This window comes from Beta vulgaris, chromosome 7 (genome assembly GCF_026745355.1).
Source record: "Beta vulgaris subsp. vulgaris cultivar EL10 chromosome 7, EL10.2, whole genome shotgun sequence".
In the NCBI taxonomy this organism is placed as follows: Eukaryota; Viridiplantae; Streptophyta; class Magnoliopsida; order Caryophyllales; family Amaranthaceae; genus Beta; species Beta vulgaris.
In genome coordinates this window covers 55,181,671-55,197,582 of record NC_079208.1, presented here as the reverse complement: position 1 = coordinate 55,197,582, position 15,912 = coordinate 55,181,671, and the positions used below count along the sequence as shown (strand labels likewise).

The window sequence follows — 15,912 nt, the reverse complement described above, 5'->3', positions numbered from 1 at the left end:
GAAACACCGGTAAAAAAAAGAAAAGGAAAATCCAGCGAAAAGAGGAGAGAGAAAGATTTGTATTCACTTTCGACTTTCGTGGCTTTCAGAGAGACATAGAGAGAAAGAGAGAGTGAAATGAAAACACCATTTTCTCTCTCTTCATAATAATTTGAATCGAAAGAGGGAAAAATCGATCTGAGAAATAGCTAGGGTTTCTGAATTTTTTTTTGGATTTGGTTTTTTGAAATTAGTGATTTGAAGATGTATAATTAATTATTTCCGGAGTTGAATTTGCGATCTCAAGAATTAGGTTTAGGTAAAATTTTAATTTTGTTATTAAGTTTGAAAAATTTTGTGGAGAAAGATGGAGGTAGATTCGTCTTCGTCAATGGAGAACGATCAAGATCCTTCATTATCAACACAGAGCAACAACAACAACAACGTTATATCTTCATCTTCTTCACCTGCTTCATCTTCGCAATCTTCATCTTCTCAAACGACGTCGTTGTCGTCTTCTTCTTCTCCGATGGAGAAAGATGGAGAGCAACAACAACAGCAACAGCAGCAACGACAACAACAGCAGCAGCAGCAAGGACAGATAGTTGGACCTCGGTGTGCGCCAAGTTATTCGGTGGTAAATGCGATAATAGATAAGAAAGAGGATGGAGCTGGGCCGAGGTGTGGCCATACTTTGACAGCGGTTCCGGCGGTCGGGGAAGAAGGTAGTCCAGGTTATATTGGGCCTAGGTTGATCCTTTTTGGTGGTGCTACTGCTCTTGAAGGAAATTCTGCTGCCGCCGGAACTCCGTCTTCCGCTGGAAGTGCTGGCATCAGTATGCTTCTACTTCTTTCTTATTCTTGTTTTTGTTATTTTTTCTATTGTTTAGATTTGATTTATTTATTAGTCTTTAATTGAACTTAGGGTTGCTGCCTGTTACTTTAGAGTTTTCTTTTGTATAGCTGTGGATTGATTGATTATATATGAATTGCCTCTTATAAGGAAAGAAAAATGGAAGAAGAAGAAAAGAAAGGGTAGGTGGTTAGTGAATGATACTTGGTGTTTCCATCAGTGCTCCTAATTATCGTGTTTATAAAGTAGTTGTGAATTGTGATAGATACTTTGGTTTCATGGGACCTGGAATATGAGATGTTGATGACTTAGTTATTAATTTAGTAATCACTCACTGTAGTAATTGCTTGCTGTTGAGCAGTCTGTATAGCTAGTACTTACTGTTTTTGCCTGATGGAGCAATGCTTCCCATATAGTTACAAACTGAGAGTATGATTTTCACGAAAACTATTTTCCGTTGTTTGGTTGGACAAGGGATTTAGAAAGGAAAATTAAGGTGGAAAGAGTTTTCCGTCCCTTTGTAAACATTTACCTCTAAAATTTTGAAGGAAAACCATCTTCCTCAACTCTCTCATTCCCAACATCTCCATTTCTCCCTACTTAGCTTAATAGTTTTCCATCAAATCAAACAAAGGAAAACTTATATTCATTGCATTTTCCACCGGAAAGTAGTTTCCATAAAAAGCCATTTTTCATCAAACCAAACAGACCCTAAATGTTTTGGCTTCACACTTGGTATGAAAAGGTTAGAGTGAACGATAAGAATAGCACTGCTTATGAAGGTTTTTCTTTATTGTTATCTTTTTATAAAGGTTGTGTTCTTGTGAGTCTGTGTTGATTGAAACTGTGCCTTCTTTACACGGCAGGACTAGCGGGCGCCACAGCAGATATTCATTGTTATGACGTGTTAACCAATAAGTGGTCTAGGTAAGAGGATGTTCTCTTGGCTTTTCTTTTCACATTTGTAGTCTATGTATATTGTGGGTTAGTTGTGGTCAAGTGGTAGAAAAAATATGAGGAGACCAATATATGAACATATAATTTCATGTTATGGGTGCTTAAACTTCCAGGATAGCTCCAATTGGAGAGCCTCCCACGCCAAGGGCAGCTCATGTAGCCACTGCTGTTGGCACTATGGTGGTTATACAGGTTGGTAATCATTTATATCATTCACCTAGGAGTAGGATTGCAACATTCTCTCTGTTACTCATTTATTCTGTGCATGTAAGATTATTTGACTGCTGTTAATTTCTCGTCAGGGCGGTATTGGTCCAGCTGGTTTGTCTGCTGAGGATCTACATGTTCTTGACCTTACGCAACAAAAGCCACGTTGGCATAGGTTTGATGACTAAGAATGATGACTTTGTTTTATTTGATAGTTTGCTGATCTTTTTTACTCTAACTTATATGCCTAACATAGAAGTTTTGACTAGGGTGGTTGTTCAAGGCCCCGGACCTGGGCCACGTTACGGGCATGTAATGGCTCTTGTGGGACAAAGGTATCTTATGTGCATTGGTGGGAATGATGGTGAGTATAATTTTTTTTGGATGTCTTTTCTCCGTATACTTAATTCGTAGAATGTATTCTATGGTCTCTGATATCCTAATTGGCACTCATGCATCACAACTTGCTGACTGCCTGTAGGAAAGCGGCCATTGGCAGATGTTTGGGCATTAGATACTGCGGCAAAACCTTATGAATGGAGGAAACTAGAACCTGAAGGTGAAGGTCCGCCTCCATGCATGTAAGACCCTCTTTTTTTATCTTGTCCCTTACAATTTTTCACGAAATTTAGTAAGGTTCTTTTGAGAGGGACACGGGTGATAACTGTCAACAGGAACTGATCTCTATCTTAAACATTGGATGATTCCTCGTGAGTGGGCTCTGTTATATGCACAGTGTTGCTTGCAAGATGACTTTCTTCCCTTTCTTTTTCGTATCTGAGAGGGTGGGGTGAGAATATGCTTGTTAGGGAGAAACTACTAACCTCTTACGTAAGTAGGGTAACTTGCTTGTGCGTTTCTGTTTCTTATAATGGGGCAATGGGATACTTCAGCTGTGTACATAAGCTGGCTTGGAAAGTCCGAACTAGAATCATGTGTTACTTATTAAGTAACATAAGTTTGATGCATCATGTTCCTATTAGTGTAACCATCCGCTCACTGTATTGATGATCATAGAGGCATCCAACCTAAAAAATAAAACAAAAAATCAGGCGAAGTTTTTTGGGATAGCAGAAGTTGTTTGCAATTGTGTTGGAGCTGGAATAGCTAGACTTATGGAGTTCTGGGAATTGATTAATGGTCATGGCTTGTCATTTGAGACATTTTTGCATATGAGGGTATAAAGGGGTACGTTGTTGACTAGATGAAGAAGATGCTGTATTGTCCTGTATCTTTGTTTTTAGGCAAAGAAAGTGCTTTAGGGCTGTTTGTCAATGAAATGAGTAAGCAAGATGCGATGCTTTTATAGTGGTGTATACCAATCAAGCAACCAGAGCTGACCTAGGATGATGAATAATAATGAGGAAAGAAATCTGTGAGTTAGATGAGGGATTGAGATTTTCTGCTTCAAAGCAATAATTTGGAGGATGATGCTGAAGGCTTGAGGGGATGTTACCAGCATACAGGTCTGCAATCAGGACACTAGCCATGTACAATACAACCTTATGCACTAAAAAGATGATACAGCCTTTCTTTATTTTTGGTTAACAGTCGTCGAATAATGGTGGCTTAATTAAACTATTTCAAGTTGAATTAACTCTTAATATTTGCCAATGCACTACTTTGACCATCAATAGCTTGATTTGTCTCTAAGTAAAAATTATAAATATTTGATATTTTGAAATTATATATTAAAACAAATCAAATAAATTTTTATATTGTAGTATTTGTTCATACATATTAATAAAATGATATGTTCATAGTAGGTTATGAGAATAGTCTAAAAATACAATGTAATACATTTAAAATATAGGTTAAGGATGAACAGAGTTACAGATGCATATATAGTTGATAGGAGCCTATATTTTATGTCACAGATTATTTTCTATGGTTGGTGATGTATCAATGAAAGATATGTTGGTCTATGACTCTAAGACAACACCTGCTCCTGTTAGTGGCAGTTTTGTAAATTGTGCAAGATGCTCCGAGAAGCAAAATATTACTTGAGCCCAGGCAAGAGATATGCTCTTCAAGGCCGAGATGATTGAGGCATGCATGTCACATGCAGCTAAGCATGCGTTTCTGTTGAAGAGATTTTGTGGATATTTTTTTTTTTTGGGGGGGGGGTGAGCAGTGGCAAGAATGGTAAGGAGTGCAGATAGAGATTCCCGAAATGTGAGAGAAAGACTAAGATTGTGTTTGCTGTAGTCCTAGCGTTTCCATTGCTCTAGGGCAGCAGTGATGAAGAATTGATGCCATGGAAGGTGGAGCGTTAGATATCGACAAAGAGGACTGTTTTGTGACATGCAAGATATCGTTGCTTATTGATTTTCTTACATGAGAAAGGACCTTTTTTTTTTTTTTCTAGAAAATGCATGTATATGTAAGTGTAGTCCTTTTTTTGATATATTTATACTTCATATCTTCTATCTTGCATGTTGTTAGATATTGCTATTCAGTTTCGCCATTAGTACTTTTGTTGGGTTTCTTGGTTGAGTCTCATCTTCTTTAATATTGGTTAGGTATGCAACAGCAAGTGCACGTTCTGATGGTCTTCTTCTACTCTGTGGAGGGAGGGATGCCAACAGTGTGGTAAGTTGAATTGTCAAAGTTGTCGAATGTGTAAATGATTCTTCTCAATTCCATCATCTTGGGTGATTTAGAGAGTAAAGCATGGGCTTTGCATGAAAAATGCTCTTCAAACTTGTGGTTTCACAATTCACATAGCTTTCATCTTGACTTTTCACGAATTGTAAGAAATGTAACTAATGAATACTTCCTCCGGTATTATTTTATATTAAACATTTTCCATTTTTGCATATTACTTGCAACGTCGACATTTTTGGCAATATAATATCTCTCTTAGCACATGGGGTTCTTTTATATCTCCTATCGTTGTACTACATGCTTCAATGTTGCAAGGAAAAGAAAAATGTAGGAAGTAGTAAACTAACCGATAGCTAAGAGCGTAGTGGCGTGTGGGAATGGAGAAAGTGGATTGGCTAAATAATCATTTTTGGGAAATTGTACAATATATGAAGGTAACACTGTACTTTGAGTGTTTTCCATAAATAACTCTACATTTTTGGAAATTCCCTAAATGATCATAAATTATTGGAGATTCCCTAAATGACCCTGTATTGCTGAAATCTCTCCCAAACTAAACTTATATGTCGCAAAATTTTAATTTTCGATGGAGTACTACATGATTTCGATGTCATTTCTCATGAATTTCATATGTATGGAGTACTATGATTTTCTTAATATTTTTCATCAACTAAAATACCACTTTGTGACAAATAAGGTGAGTTTGGAATATTTTGGCATGTTGGGGTTATTTTGGGAATATTCAATATTTCAGGGTGGTTCTGGGGAAACACCTGAAGTACTGGTTTGCCAACTTAGCATGTAATATTGACCCGAGAGGACAATAAAATGGGACAAACTATGATAGGTTAGTTAACAATATCGGTAGGACGGAGAGAGTATCCGTGAATTGAAGTAAAATCAATTGTGCAAATGTGCTTGTTGCTTATTACCTCATATCTTTTGCGATCACTGTTTCATGTCTCTTAGAATATGCTAGCTGTAAATATTCTGGACGCGCTTCGTCATTTAGACAACTCTATTCATGGAACTATTATTCATAGAGGCATAGATGGTCCGTCAAATAGTAAGACATGGCAGTTTTGTTAATTTTTGCTTCAATATAAGATTTACTCCATTTCATCACAAAGGTCTACTTGGGTGTTCTTGTATTTGATTGCTATCATTTTATGCCTTCCGTAAACATTTTACCGTGTCAATTTAGCTGTATTACCATTGAGGGATCTTGTGCAGATTATGTTAATTTTAGTTGTGGCTTTGGGTAAATCAAGTTTGCTTGAAATATACAGATGATTATGTGTTTTCACTTTTTAGAGGCTTTACATCATGTTTGTGCTATTACTTGTTAGGGAACATGCACTGCCTCTGAATGAACAATGGTTCCTTTGTCTTTTCTTTTTTGTTAAATTTATTATTTGTAAATTTTTTTATTGCTTATCCTGCATCGTTGTCTTGTTTTTTTTTTTTTTGTGCAGCCATTGGCAAGTGCTTATGGACTTGCTAAGCATAGAGATGGTCGGTGGGAATGGGCAATTGCTCCTGGTGTTTCGCCATCTCCTAGATATCAGCATGCTGCAGTGTGTTTCATTTCTCATTTCAGAAACTTGTACTTTTAATTTTGTCAAACAGCAACTAAAAATGATACTTCATAGGTTTTTGTCAATGCACGACTGCATGTTTCTGGAGGTGCACTTGGTGGTGGGCGTATGGTGGAAGATTCATCCAGTGTCGCAGGTACATGTTTTTCATTGCTATACAACTCTTGAATTCTCTTTTTACAGTTAGACGGGACTTCTTATATTCTGCATCATAGTCTAGTGCCATGTAATATGTATGATGTATCTATTTAGCCATTTAGGCAACACAAGTTGATATGCTCTTTTGACAGGGTATTCCCATCTGCTATCCGAAGAGTATCATATTGTTGAATGCTCCCTTTGTCTAACAACTTTCTTTTAGAAGAGAATGTTCACGATCTATTATGTGCAATTATGACCATTTATATCTCTAATACAATTTGTAGAAAGTTGATATTCTGAAATTACACATAAAAGACAAATTTATAAAGATCCTACATGTTAATTGCTTCCTCCCTTCTTCCAAGTTCGTCTAAATTATTGTAGTTTCAAATACTAAAGCAAGGAGGAGAGAGAATTTAAAAGTGGGTCCTTTTCTTTTTTTTTTGTAAATAGGAAATTGGATACGGGCTTTTATAAAATAGAGTGTGATTTACCAAATGCAGTCAAAGTTTCTAATTTTAACTTTTGGGCATATAGGAAGATAATTATGGGAAGAAGGTAGTATTATTTTTACGCTGATGAAGCTGTGAGCTTGATCTATATTTCATAATGGAACATTTTGATTTTTGTAAAAATCATATATTGGAATTTTCTACAAAAAGTATTACCAGCTTTCTCCTTGACATTCCTGGTCCTTTTTAAATCTTTGTAGTTTTTCTGCCATTTATGCGGCAGGTGGATTTGTCTCCTTTCCTGTATACTGTTATTGCTGCTCCATTCTCTTTCACAAACATTGCATTTTCCCCCTTGTTGCAGTGTTGGATACAGCTGCAGGTGTTTGGTGTGATACAAAGTCAGTAGTTACTAGTCCAAGGACTGGTCGTTACAGTGCTGATGCTGCTGGTGGAGATGCCTCTGTTGAGTTAACAAGGCGGTGTAGGCATGCAGCTGCTGCAGTTGGTGACCTAATTTTTATATACGGTGGTTTACGTGGTGGTAAGACATCTTAGTTACGATGATGGTTTATATCTTTGTTGTTTACTTAAAGTCAAATGATTTAGAGTGACGGTTCGCCAGCTAGACTGTCAATTACTAAAAGAAGTAATAAGATTTGAAAAAAGTTGGTAATAAGCTAAAGAGTTAAATATGTATTCATTTTTCTGTAGAAGTTATAGTAACAATAAAATACTTAAAGGATAAGCAGAAAGGAAATAGTTAAGCAGTTTGGTCATACCATCTGAGACAACCCGAGCTCTTGCTGCAATGAGCATGAAAGTGACACGTTAAATAATTCCAATGATGCAATTATGGTGCTTTGTCTATTGGTTCAATTTGATGTAAGTAACTGGAGGTAGCCTCCTTCCCGATCGGTTTTGCACTAATGCTTCCTATTTAGAATGTTTAAATCTTTGGTAATCTTGTTCACACTTTTGGTTATTAAATTGAGCTTGTTTCTTTTCCCCCTTCTCGGTGTTTGTTTTGATGGTATATCTAGTTAATAGTATGTGGGTCTCTGTCTCTTTCTTTCGCTGCTAATATGTGTTCCTGTGCTCCCTTTTTTTTTCCTTCTTTGTTTGGTGTCAAATCTTGTACTTCCTCCATTATGTTTAAATGAAACATAGGGGATTGTTACGGGGATTTAGGAGAGGAGAGAGATAGAGAGAAAGAAAAAGAGGGACCCATGTGATGAGGAGAGAGATAGAGTGAGAGATGTAAATACCAAATAAAGTAACGTTTCATTTATTTTGAAACGGCCTAAAATGGCAAGTGTTTCATTTTTTCTAGAAACGAAGGAAGTATATTGTATTCTCTTTGTTAAGGTTTATATATATTTATTTTCTTTCTTAAGGTTTTCTCAAACCTTTGCATTTGTTTTCTTCCATCTTTTTTAACATCTCTTAATATTTTTATATCCTCATTTTTTGGTTTCCAATCCACAATTGGCCTGTTTTCTTGTTCCTTATGTTTATCTCATCTTACTTCCATCACTTTCACTTCCTAATTTTTATTTGTTTACTCTCTCCAACTTATTCTTACACTTGTCTTGTTTCACTTTTCACGGATGGTTCCTTATGACAGTTCTTGTTACCCGACCCAAAATCGTTTGGAATAAAGGCTTTGTTGTTTCTGTGTCAAATCTTGTATATGCCTTTGCCTCCTGCGCAGTCCCTATAAAGAGCCTTTTTTTTTTCTTTATCTTTATAGGTTGAATGATGGAGTTTCAATATTGTTTTAGGTGTGCTACTTGATGATTTACTTGTCGCTGAAGATCTTGCTGCTGCTGAGACCACAACTGCGGCCTCACATGCTGCAGCTGCCGCTGCTGCTTCCAATTCCCCGCCAGGAAGATTGACTGGAAGGTATGGTTTTGCTGATGACAGAATACGGGAGAATGATCCTGAATCAACTCCTGATGGTTCAGTTGTGCTGGGGAACCCTGTCGCTCCCCCTGTAAATGGTGACATGTACACAGATATAAGTCATGAAAATGCGATGCTGCAAGGAAGCCGGTGAGCTAATGTCAATTTTTTAGAAAGTGGCTTCACTTTACACTGTTGGATGGTAGATGTCTCCGTAAATTGGATAGATTTTCTGACAAGATCATTTGCAGGAGGCTTAGCAAAGGAGTCGAGTATTTGGTTGAAGCCTCAGCAGCAGAAGCAGAGGCTATCAGTGCTACATTAGCTGCTGCCAAAGCACGGCAAGTTAATGGTGAAGTAGAACTTCCAGATAGGGGCGATCGTGGTGCTGAAGCGACACCTAGTGGGAAGCTGATTCCAACTATGATCAAACCCGACTCTTCATCAAATATTACCCCTCCGCCAGGGGTTAGGCTCCATCACCGAGCTGTGAGTATCAATTTCAATCTCTCTTTAGGCACTAAGCACCAAAGCCACAGCACTTGTCATGCTCATGATCTTTTCATCGAGGCTAAAGAACTGTTGTTGATTTTAAGGTTCTGAGTTTTATAATCGACTAAAGTGTGTTCACTTTGTTTAGCTTTCAACTTGCCACATTACTCCAATCCTCATCATTCAGGATTTAACATGCTTTTACAGAAATACCCTCTATAATAGCTCGTTCCTTTTGTGTCCTCTCCTCATCCCTTAATATAACTAGAGGAATATTGGGAAATTTATTTACAATCCATCATTGTATTAGGATAGGTTACAATTTCTTCCCATACATCCTAAAATAGTTATGACGATTAATTCTGGATGGAAGGACTTGTATCAGTTTTTGCTTTAACAAGAAGGGTTGCTTGAATTTTGAGCTCAAGCTCGTTGTTCTCAAGTAATGTACACGAGTCATTGTTGGATAAAACTCTTTTTGGGTTTTACAGGTGGTTGTAGCTGCAGAAACTGGTGGAGCTTTGGGTGGCATGGTTAGACAGCTTTCTATTGATCAGTTTGAGAATGAAGGCAGGCGCGTTAGTTATGGAACCCCAGAGAATGCTACTGCCGCAAGGAAACTACTTGATCGGCAAATGTCCATCAATAGTATCCCAAAAAAGGTATATGATCTTTCCCTGCTGTTCTAATGTCACCAATGCACATAAAATTGGCAACACCTGGTGTGGATTCCGTCAAAGGCAGTGGTCTTGTGAGTTCAAGATATGCAACCTCTCCCTAGGAACTAGAGAGTCGGTTATAAAATGTCTTACAGAGATCTCAATTTGTATGACAAAAGTTAGTGAGTGGGAGCAATAAAGTCCATGAGATTATTGTGCTGTAATTCTTATTTCCTAAATGTGTTCATACGTGCCTGAGGCCCCAAGTTTTGTGTATTTAGCTACATGCATTTATCTAGTCCGTATTAGTCCACATATATTTATTTGATAGAAGGGTGCTTATTGCGTTCGAGAAAGTATCCAAGGCATTCTCAAGAGAGACAATTGCTACAAACAAGATTGGTTTTATGCCAAGGCTTAGGATTGTGGATCATGTAAAGCCTTTTGGACCTTGAACTTTATCAAACCCCTTGTTATTTCATAATTCTCTATCCCCTGCAGGCAACACATTATTTCTCCTAAAACTCTGTTTTTAGTTTATTCACTTTCCTTTTTGGGTTGTCCCTTGTTAGTTTACCCTCTAATTTTTTTCAAAAAAATTGTCCCAACAATTGTTTATTATTATCTTTGAACTAAAGTTTTTCTATTTGTCTTTCCATGATCAACACACATCAATTTTAATACTATGAATTAATACTTCATCTTTCCTTTTGTTCCCCACACACCATTTCTCCTAAAACTCTGTGCCCAAAAAAGTGGGTAAACTAATAAAAATCGGAGGGAGTATTACTTATTTCCTTTCACATAGATCTATTCTATGCTCTTAACAATGTATTTTTGTAATACAAGTCCCTTTAGAGATTAGATAGTAGTACTAGGTCATCAAAATATCTGTAACAGTTTTTACATAAAACAAATATCTATTGCTCTCTGATAGGTTCAGCCTAAGGGCTAAGCTTTTAACCTTGCATTGCTGTTGGCTTCGGCTACACAAGACAGATAAGCTCATTATATGTAGATAATGTCTTGTATCTTTGTTTGATTGTGTGTGTGTATGGAGGGGGGGGGGGTATGGAAACCAAAAATGTGAATCGAGCTTTAAAGCTTTAATAAGCCAGTTTATTATACCACAAAACCACATTAAGTATGCGAGCGTTGTGTAGAGTATTCATCTTAACTTCTTATATAGGTTGCTGTATGTTCATATTAGTCTATATGTCAACGAAATTTAGAACATCGAATCGTTTTAAATCTTGCCATTATGAGCATGTCTCACCTAGAAGTTTGCAGAATGATATCTTTTTCTTTCCTTTTTAGGTTGTAGCACATCTTCTGAAACCTCGAGGTTGGAAACCTCCCGTTCGCCGACAGTTTTTCTTGGACTGCAACGACATAGCAGATCTATGTGACAGTGCTGAACGAATTTTTGCAAGTGAACCAAGTGTCCTTCAACTCAGAGCTCCTATTAAAATCTTTGGTGATTTGCATGGACAGTTCGGGGATCTTATGCGACTTTTTGATGAATATGGTTCTCCATCAACGGCTGGGGACATAGCGTAAGTGTTAATTCTGTGGCTTAAATGTAGTTCAACTAAATCATCTGTACCTTGCTTTTTTTCATGTTTGGATATTTAGCAGTCTGAATCAACAATATGAGTGTCTGAATGCAATTGGTGATGTAGCATTTTGTTGAGGACATGGAAACCACTGCTGTTTTTGTAGCAGCAAATCCATTTCTCATTTTCCTCCTTTTCTTATGGGGTGTTATGTTCTCTCTCTCTCTCTTTGTTGGGGTTAGTCAGGTTCTACAGTTGATGCAAAAGATTTTGTTCGAAACATTTTCTTTTCCTTGCTTTCTAATAACCAACTTCCGATTCAATAAAGCTTTAAGACTCATTTGAAATTAGATTCTTGGGAATGGTTGATGGATGCATTATGTGTTTTAGTATTGGTTGAAACTTGACTGTTTGCTCTAGATGGAAGGAAGATACTTTAGGTAGTCTTTGGAAAATAGGATTTAATTTCAAATGATTCATTTCGATTCTTTAATTTCAAAATCTGACATTCAATTGCAAATCATTTGTTTGGGGGCAACAAGAATCTGAAATCCATCATTTAAAATTCATTATGCTGTTTGGGAAGTGGAAAATCAGAATACCACCAATTACCTTTCTTAATTAATTATCTTTAGCATCTCATTTGCCATATCCATTCTCTCTTCTTCTCTCTCACATTTGCTCTCTCATGAAACAAGGAAACATATGTTACCAGGAACCACTGAATTTGGGTCTTGACATGTCTGCTATCTTCACCTACTCCGCCCTTTCTGAAATGTTAAAAGATAGGGTTTCTTCTTGATTCTCTGCTTTATCGGTGTTTCCGGCTATTGATGTTTGCCGGAGTTTTTACAATAGGAGTAGATTGAATGAGCCAATGAGGAGAGAGAATTTGCGAGAAGGTGAGCAGTTGAAGGAAATAGTAGTTGGGGAAATTAAGGAAGCAGGGGAAGAGTATCATAGCTGGAATTTGAAATGACATGTATTTCAGTAGAATATCAAGTTCTCATTATGGGCTATTTTTAGCACGTGTGGAATCAGGCCAAATCCATATCCAAATGCTTTGCATTTCCAAACAGCTAAATTTGGCCATATCTATCATTTAAAATGAAACGACTATATGGGAAGTCTGAACAGGCCATAAAGTTGTTTTTGTAATCTTTAGATTTTTAATTGTGGTAACTTCTGCGTATATGCAACTATGCAAGTCAAACTCATATGTTCCTTAATTATCGTCAGATACATCGATTATCTCTTCTTAGGAGACTACGTAGACCGAGGACAACATAGCTTGGAAACCATTACGCTTCTGCTAGCATTGAAGGTATTGTTTCTTTTCTTTTTATTCCCCTTTTTTTATGTTTCGGGTTCAGGGTGGGGGTGGGGGTGGGGGAATTAGAGTAGCAGGTTTAGTATTGTATTTGATGTGGTTTCTTCTATTGGGGAAATTGGAGTAGTAGGTTGAGTATTTTATTTAATGTGCTGTCTTCTATTGTTCTAATTATCAGGTTGAGTATCCTCTTAATGTACATTTGATTCGAGGAAATCATGAAGCTGCCGATATCAATGCCCTTTTTGGCTTCAGGATTGAGTGCATTGAGCGCATGGTATGCCATTAGTCCATGTGAAACATCAAAGTTAATATGATTATTTTTTTGTAAGCAAAGGTTTTAATATGCTCTTATATCGAATAGGGTGAAAGAGATGGTATCTGGGCGTGGCATCGGTTCAATAGATTATTCAATTGGCTTCCTTTGGCAGCTCTTATCGAGAAGAAAATTATTTGTATGCATGGTGGTATTGGACGCTCAATTAATCATGTGGAACAGATTGAGAACATTCAGCGCCCTATTACAATGGAAGCTGGCTCAATTGTTCTTATGGATTTGTTATGGTTAGACGCACAAATTTATGTACCAATTATTTTTATCCTTGGTCTATGTTCATCCAGGGTAGCTAATGATGAAAATAATCTTTGTAGGTCGGATCCAACAGAAAATGACAGCGTGGAAGGATTGCGTCCAAATGCCAGAGGTCCTGGTTTGGTCACATTCGGGGTGAGTTATGTTTTTTTGTAAGTTGTACGAGTAGATATTTAGCAGAGGCAAGCAAATGTGGCTGCTTAATCTGAAGGCTTCTATATATTTTTTAAATATTTCTCCTTTGATTTATACTGTCCTGGTTTCCTCTCTCTTTGTATATATATGGGTGTGGCTTAGGATGGTTGTGCTTATATGAGTGTGCTATTCTATATGATAGACTGCTATGATCAGGCGCTCACGGAAATGTGCTATCTTCTTTCTGTTACTATAAGCAGAGCCACCTGCTGCATATTCGTCATTGTTTAGTTGTTGCTAGTCACCATCGACAATCCCCATATCAGTTTCACAAGTGGGTTCACTCATAGTTTATCTATTGTATGTAGTAACTTTTAACATGTTAGGAACATGCATACTTATAGTGCTGACTTAAACAAAGTTCATTTAGCTTTTGAATGCTAGATACAAAGTAATATATTGTATCTTAAGTTCTCGTGATGTTTGGTATGGATTTTAAAATGTACTTCTATTACTCAAGCAGTCAACTTTGTGTATTAAGCTTGTTTTGTTGGATTTGGTGTTTCTTTCCTCCCTTCCCCCCCCCCCTTTTTTTTTTCAACTGAGATATAGTACTATTTTTGGGAATTTTAAAGATGAATTGAAATTTTCTCTTCCTTGTCATTTATTTTAAATATAATTTATATGTTTGCAGTCATTTGAAGCGTCATGTTTAACATGTCTGTGAATGATAATTATGATTTTGTATCTGACAAAGGCGATCTTACCTTGTAGGACTTTAATGGGACTGTTATTGTTAATTTGTTTCGTCCATGGATGTTACCTTGTAGGACTCCAATGAGACTGTTATTGCTAATTAGTTTCGTCCTTGTTCTTCCGCTAATTACTACTTTCTGATCTTCAAAGCTTGAGATCATTTCATCATTTCTCATGGTGCAAAATGTTTGGATGAACAGTGCTGTTCATCAGATCTGTACAATGCTTGAGTTTGGGTGTGTTCTGATTTTGCAGCCTGATCGTGTCATGGAGTTCTGCAACAACAACGACCTTCAGTTGATTGTACGTGCACATGAATGTGTCATGGATGGTTTTGAGCGGTTTGCTCAAGGGCATCTAATTACTTTGTTTTCAGCTACCAACTACTGCGGTATGTTTAAAGCCGAATTTCTTTCAGTCTCTAACTGTGCTAAGCTTATTGTTCTGACATTAAACTATCTCTTAGAAGCTTAATCTTTTCTCTTCCCAGGTACTGCAAATAATGCAGGAGCTATCCTGGTATTAGGGAGGGATCTGGTGGTGGTTCCAAAACTTATTCATCCTCTGCCTCCAGCGATTTCATCACCGGAGACTTCACCAGAGCGTCATATTGAAGATACTTGGATGCAGGTTTGATGATTTTATTCTATTCTCTTACACTTTGTTTCGATAGCAATAATGGAAGGGTTGGGAGAGGGAAGGGAAGGAAGGAGACGGAAGGTGAGATTGCCTTGTTCTTCCAAATCTTCCAACATTGGAAGGATTTGGTATATATAGAGGGCAAGGAAATTAAATCCTTTTGATTCCCTCTCTTCTCTTCTTCTCTTCCATGCTATATCCAAACAAAGGGAAAATAAAACCCTCCCTTTCCCTCCTCTTGAACCCCCTCTTATCCAAACAATCGTATGAATTAAACCCGTGATGCTAGTTTCTTTTCTTTGGAATTCATTTCTTGCATGGCTGCAGGAGCTCAATGCAAACCGACCACCAACACCGACTAGAGGTCGACCTCAAGTTGCAAATGACCGAGGTTCTCTTGCTTGGATCTAATAGAATATATTTGGTTGATCATTCATTTGGATCATGCTTCCGCTCGGGGGTTTTGGCATTTGGTATAGCAGGATGCTGTATATAGAATGTCCTGAACTCATCAACACTTAGGCCATGACAATTTTGAAGACCATCCTCTTGGAGTAAAGCACACATTCGGATGTCTTCAATTGAAGATGCGTGTTGTATGGATCTCAGCACGATTGGCAGTTCAATCTCTTAGAATGTGGTATAAGAGCTGCCAGCATGGGTATCCTAGGGAGTTAGCCCTTGTACATTTGATCAAATATGCTGGTGGAAAGTCCAAAGTCTGGGTTTTTTCTTTAGTCAGGTCGATAGTTTTGGGTATTCTTCTGATTAGTTCTTTTCTTAAATTTTTTTTTGGGCGTTTTTGATCCTTAATTAGGGTGTATTTGTCACAAGTTGGGTGTATGCTATTGGTGGTGAGGTAACATTTTATCAAAATCCATGGTGAGAGATGTCTTTGTATAATAGAGGTGATGTTTGTGTAATTTTTCTATGTAACTTATTTCTCTTCAGAGGTATGAAAGTCTTTTTGCCTAACAAAGAATGAAAAACTGCAGTTCATTTCCCCCCTTCTGTACCCCTCGGCCTCATTTTGCAAACAATAGCAAACAAT

General features: G+C 37.3%; 1 protein-coding gene across 1 annotated transcript; it reads left to right on the top strand.

The window, feature by feature from the left end:
- LOC104899861 (serine/threonine-protein phosphatase BSL3) lies at positions 1-15,864 on the top strand. The gene is made up of 21 exons (XM_010687146.4): positions 1-815; positions 1,699-1,759; positions 1,903-1,981; positions 2,092-2,171; positions 2,266-2,360; positions 2,478-2,577; positions 4,519-4,588; positions 6,079-6,180; positions 6,256-6,337; positions 7,159-7,338; positions 8,579-8,852; positions 8,954-9,191; positions 9,686-9,856; positions 11,171-11,409; positions 12,649-12,733; positions 12,918-13,016; positions 13,104-13,303; positions 13,391-13,466; positions 14,478-14,613; positions 14,713-14,852; positions 15,189-15,864. The coding sequence occupies exons 1-21, from the start codon at positions 347-349 to the stop codon at positions 15,270-15,272; spliced, it is 3,060 nt and encodes a 1,019-aa protein (XP_010685448.1). The 5' UTR covers positions 1-346; the 3' UTR covers positions 15,273-15,864.
- Positions 15,865-15,912: the final 48 nt, after the last annotated feature.

Excerpts from the sequence above, each read along its gene's own strand:
- LOC104899861 (XM_010687146.4), top strand. The coding sequence starts at position 347 with ATGGAGGTAGATTCGTCTTCGTCAATGGAGAACGATCAAGATCCTTCA. Across the intron at positions 2,361-2,477 it reads GTGCATTGGTGGGAATGATG|GAAAGCGGCCATTGGCAGAT; the intron begins GTGAGTATAATT and ends GACTGCCTGTAG. Across the intron at positions 6,338-7,158 it reads AGATTCATCCAGTGTCGCAG|TGTTGGATACAGCTGCAGGT; the intron begins GTACATGTTTTT and ends CCCTTGTTGCAG.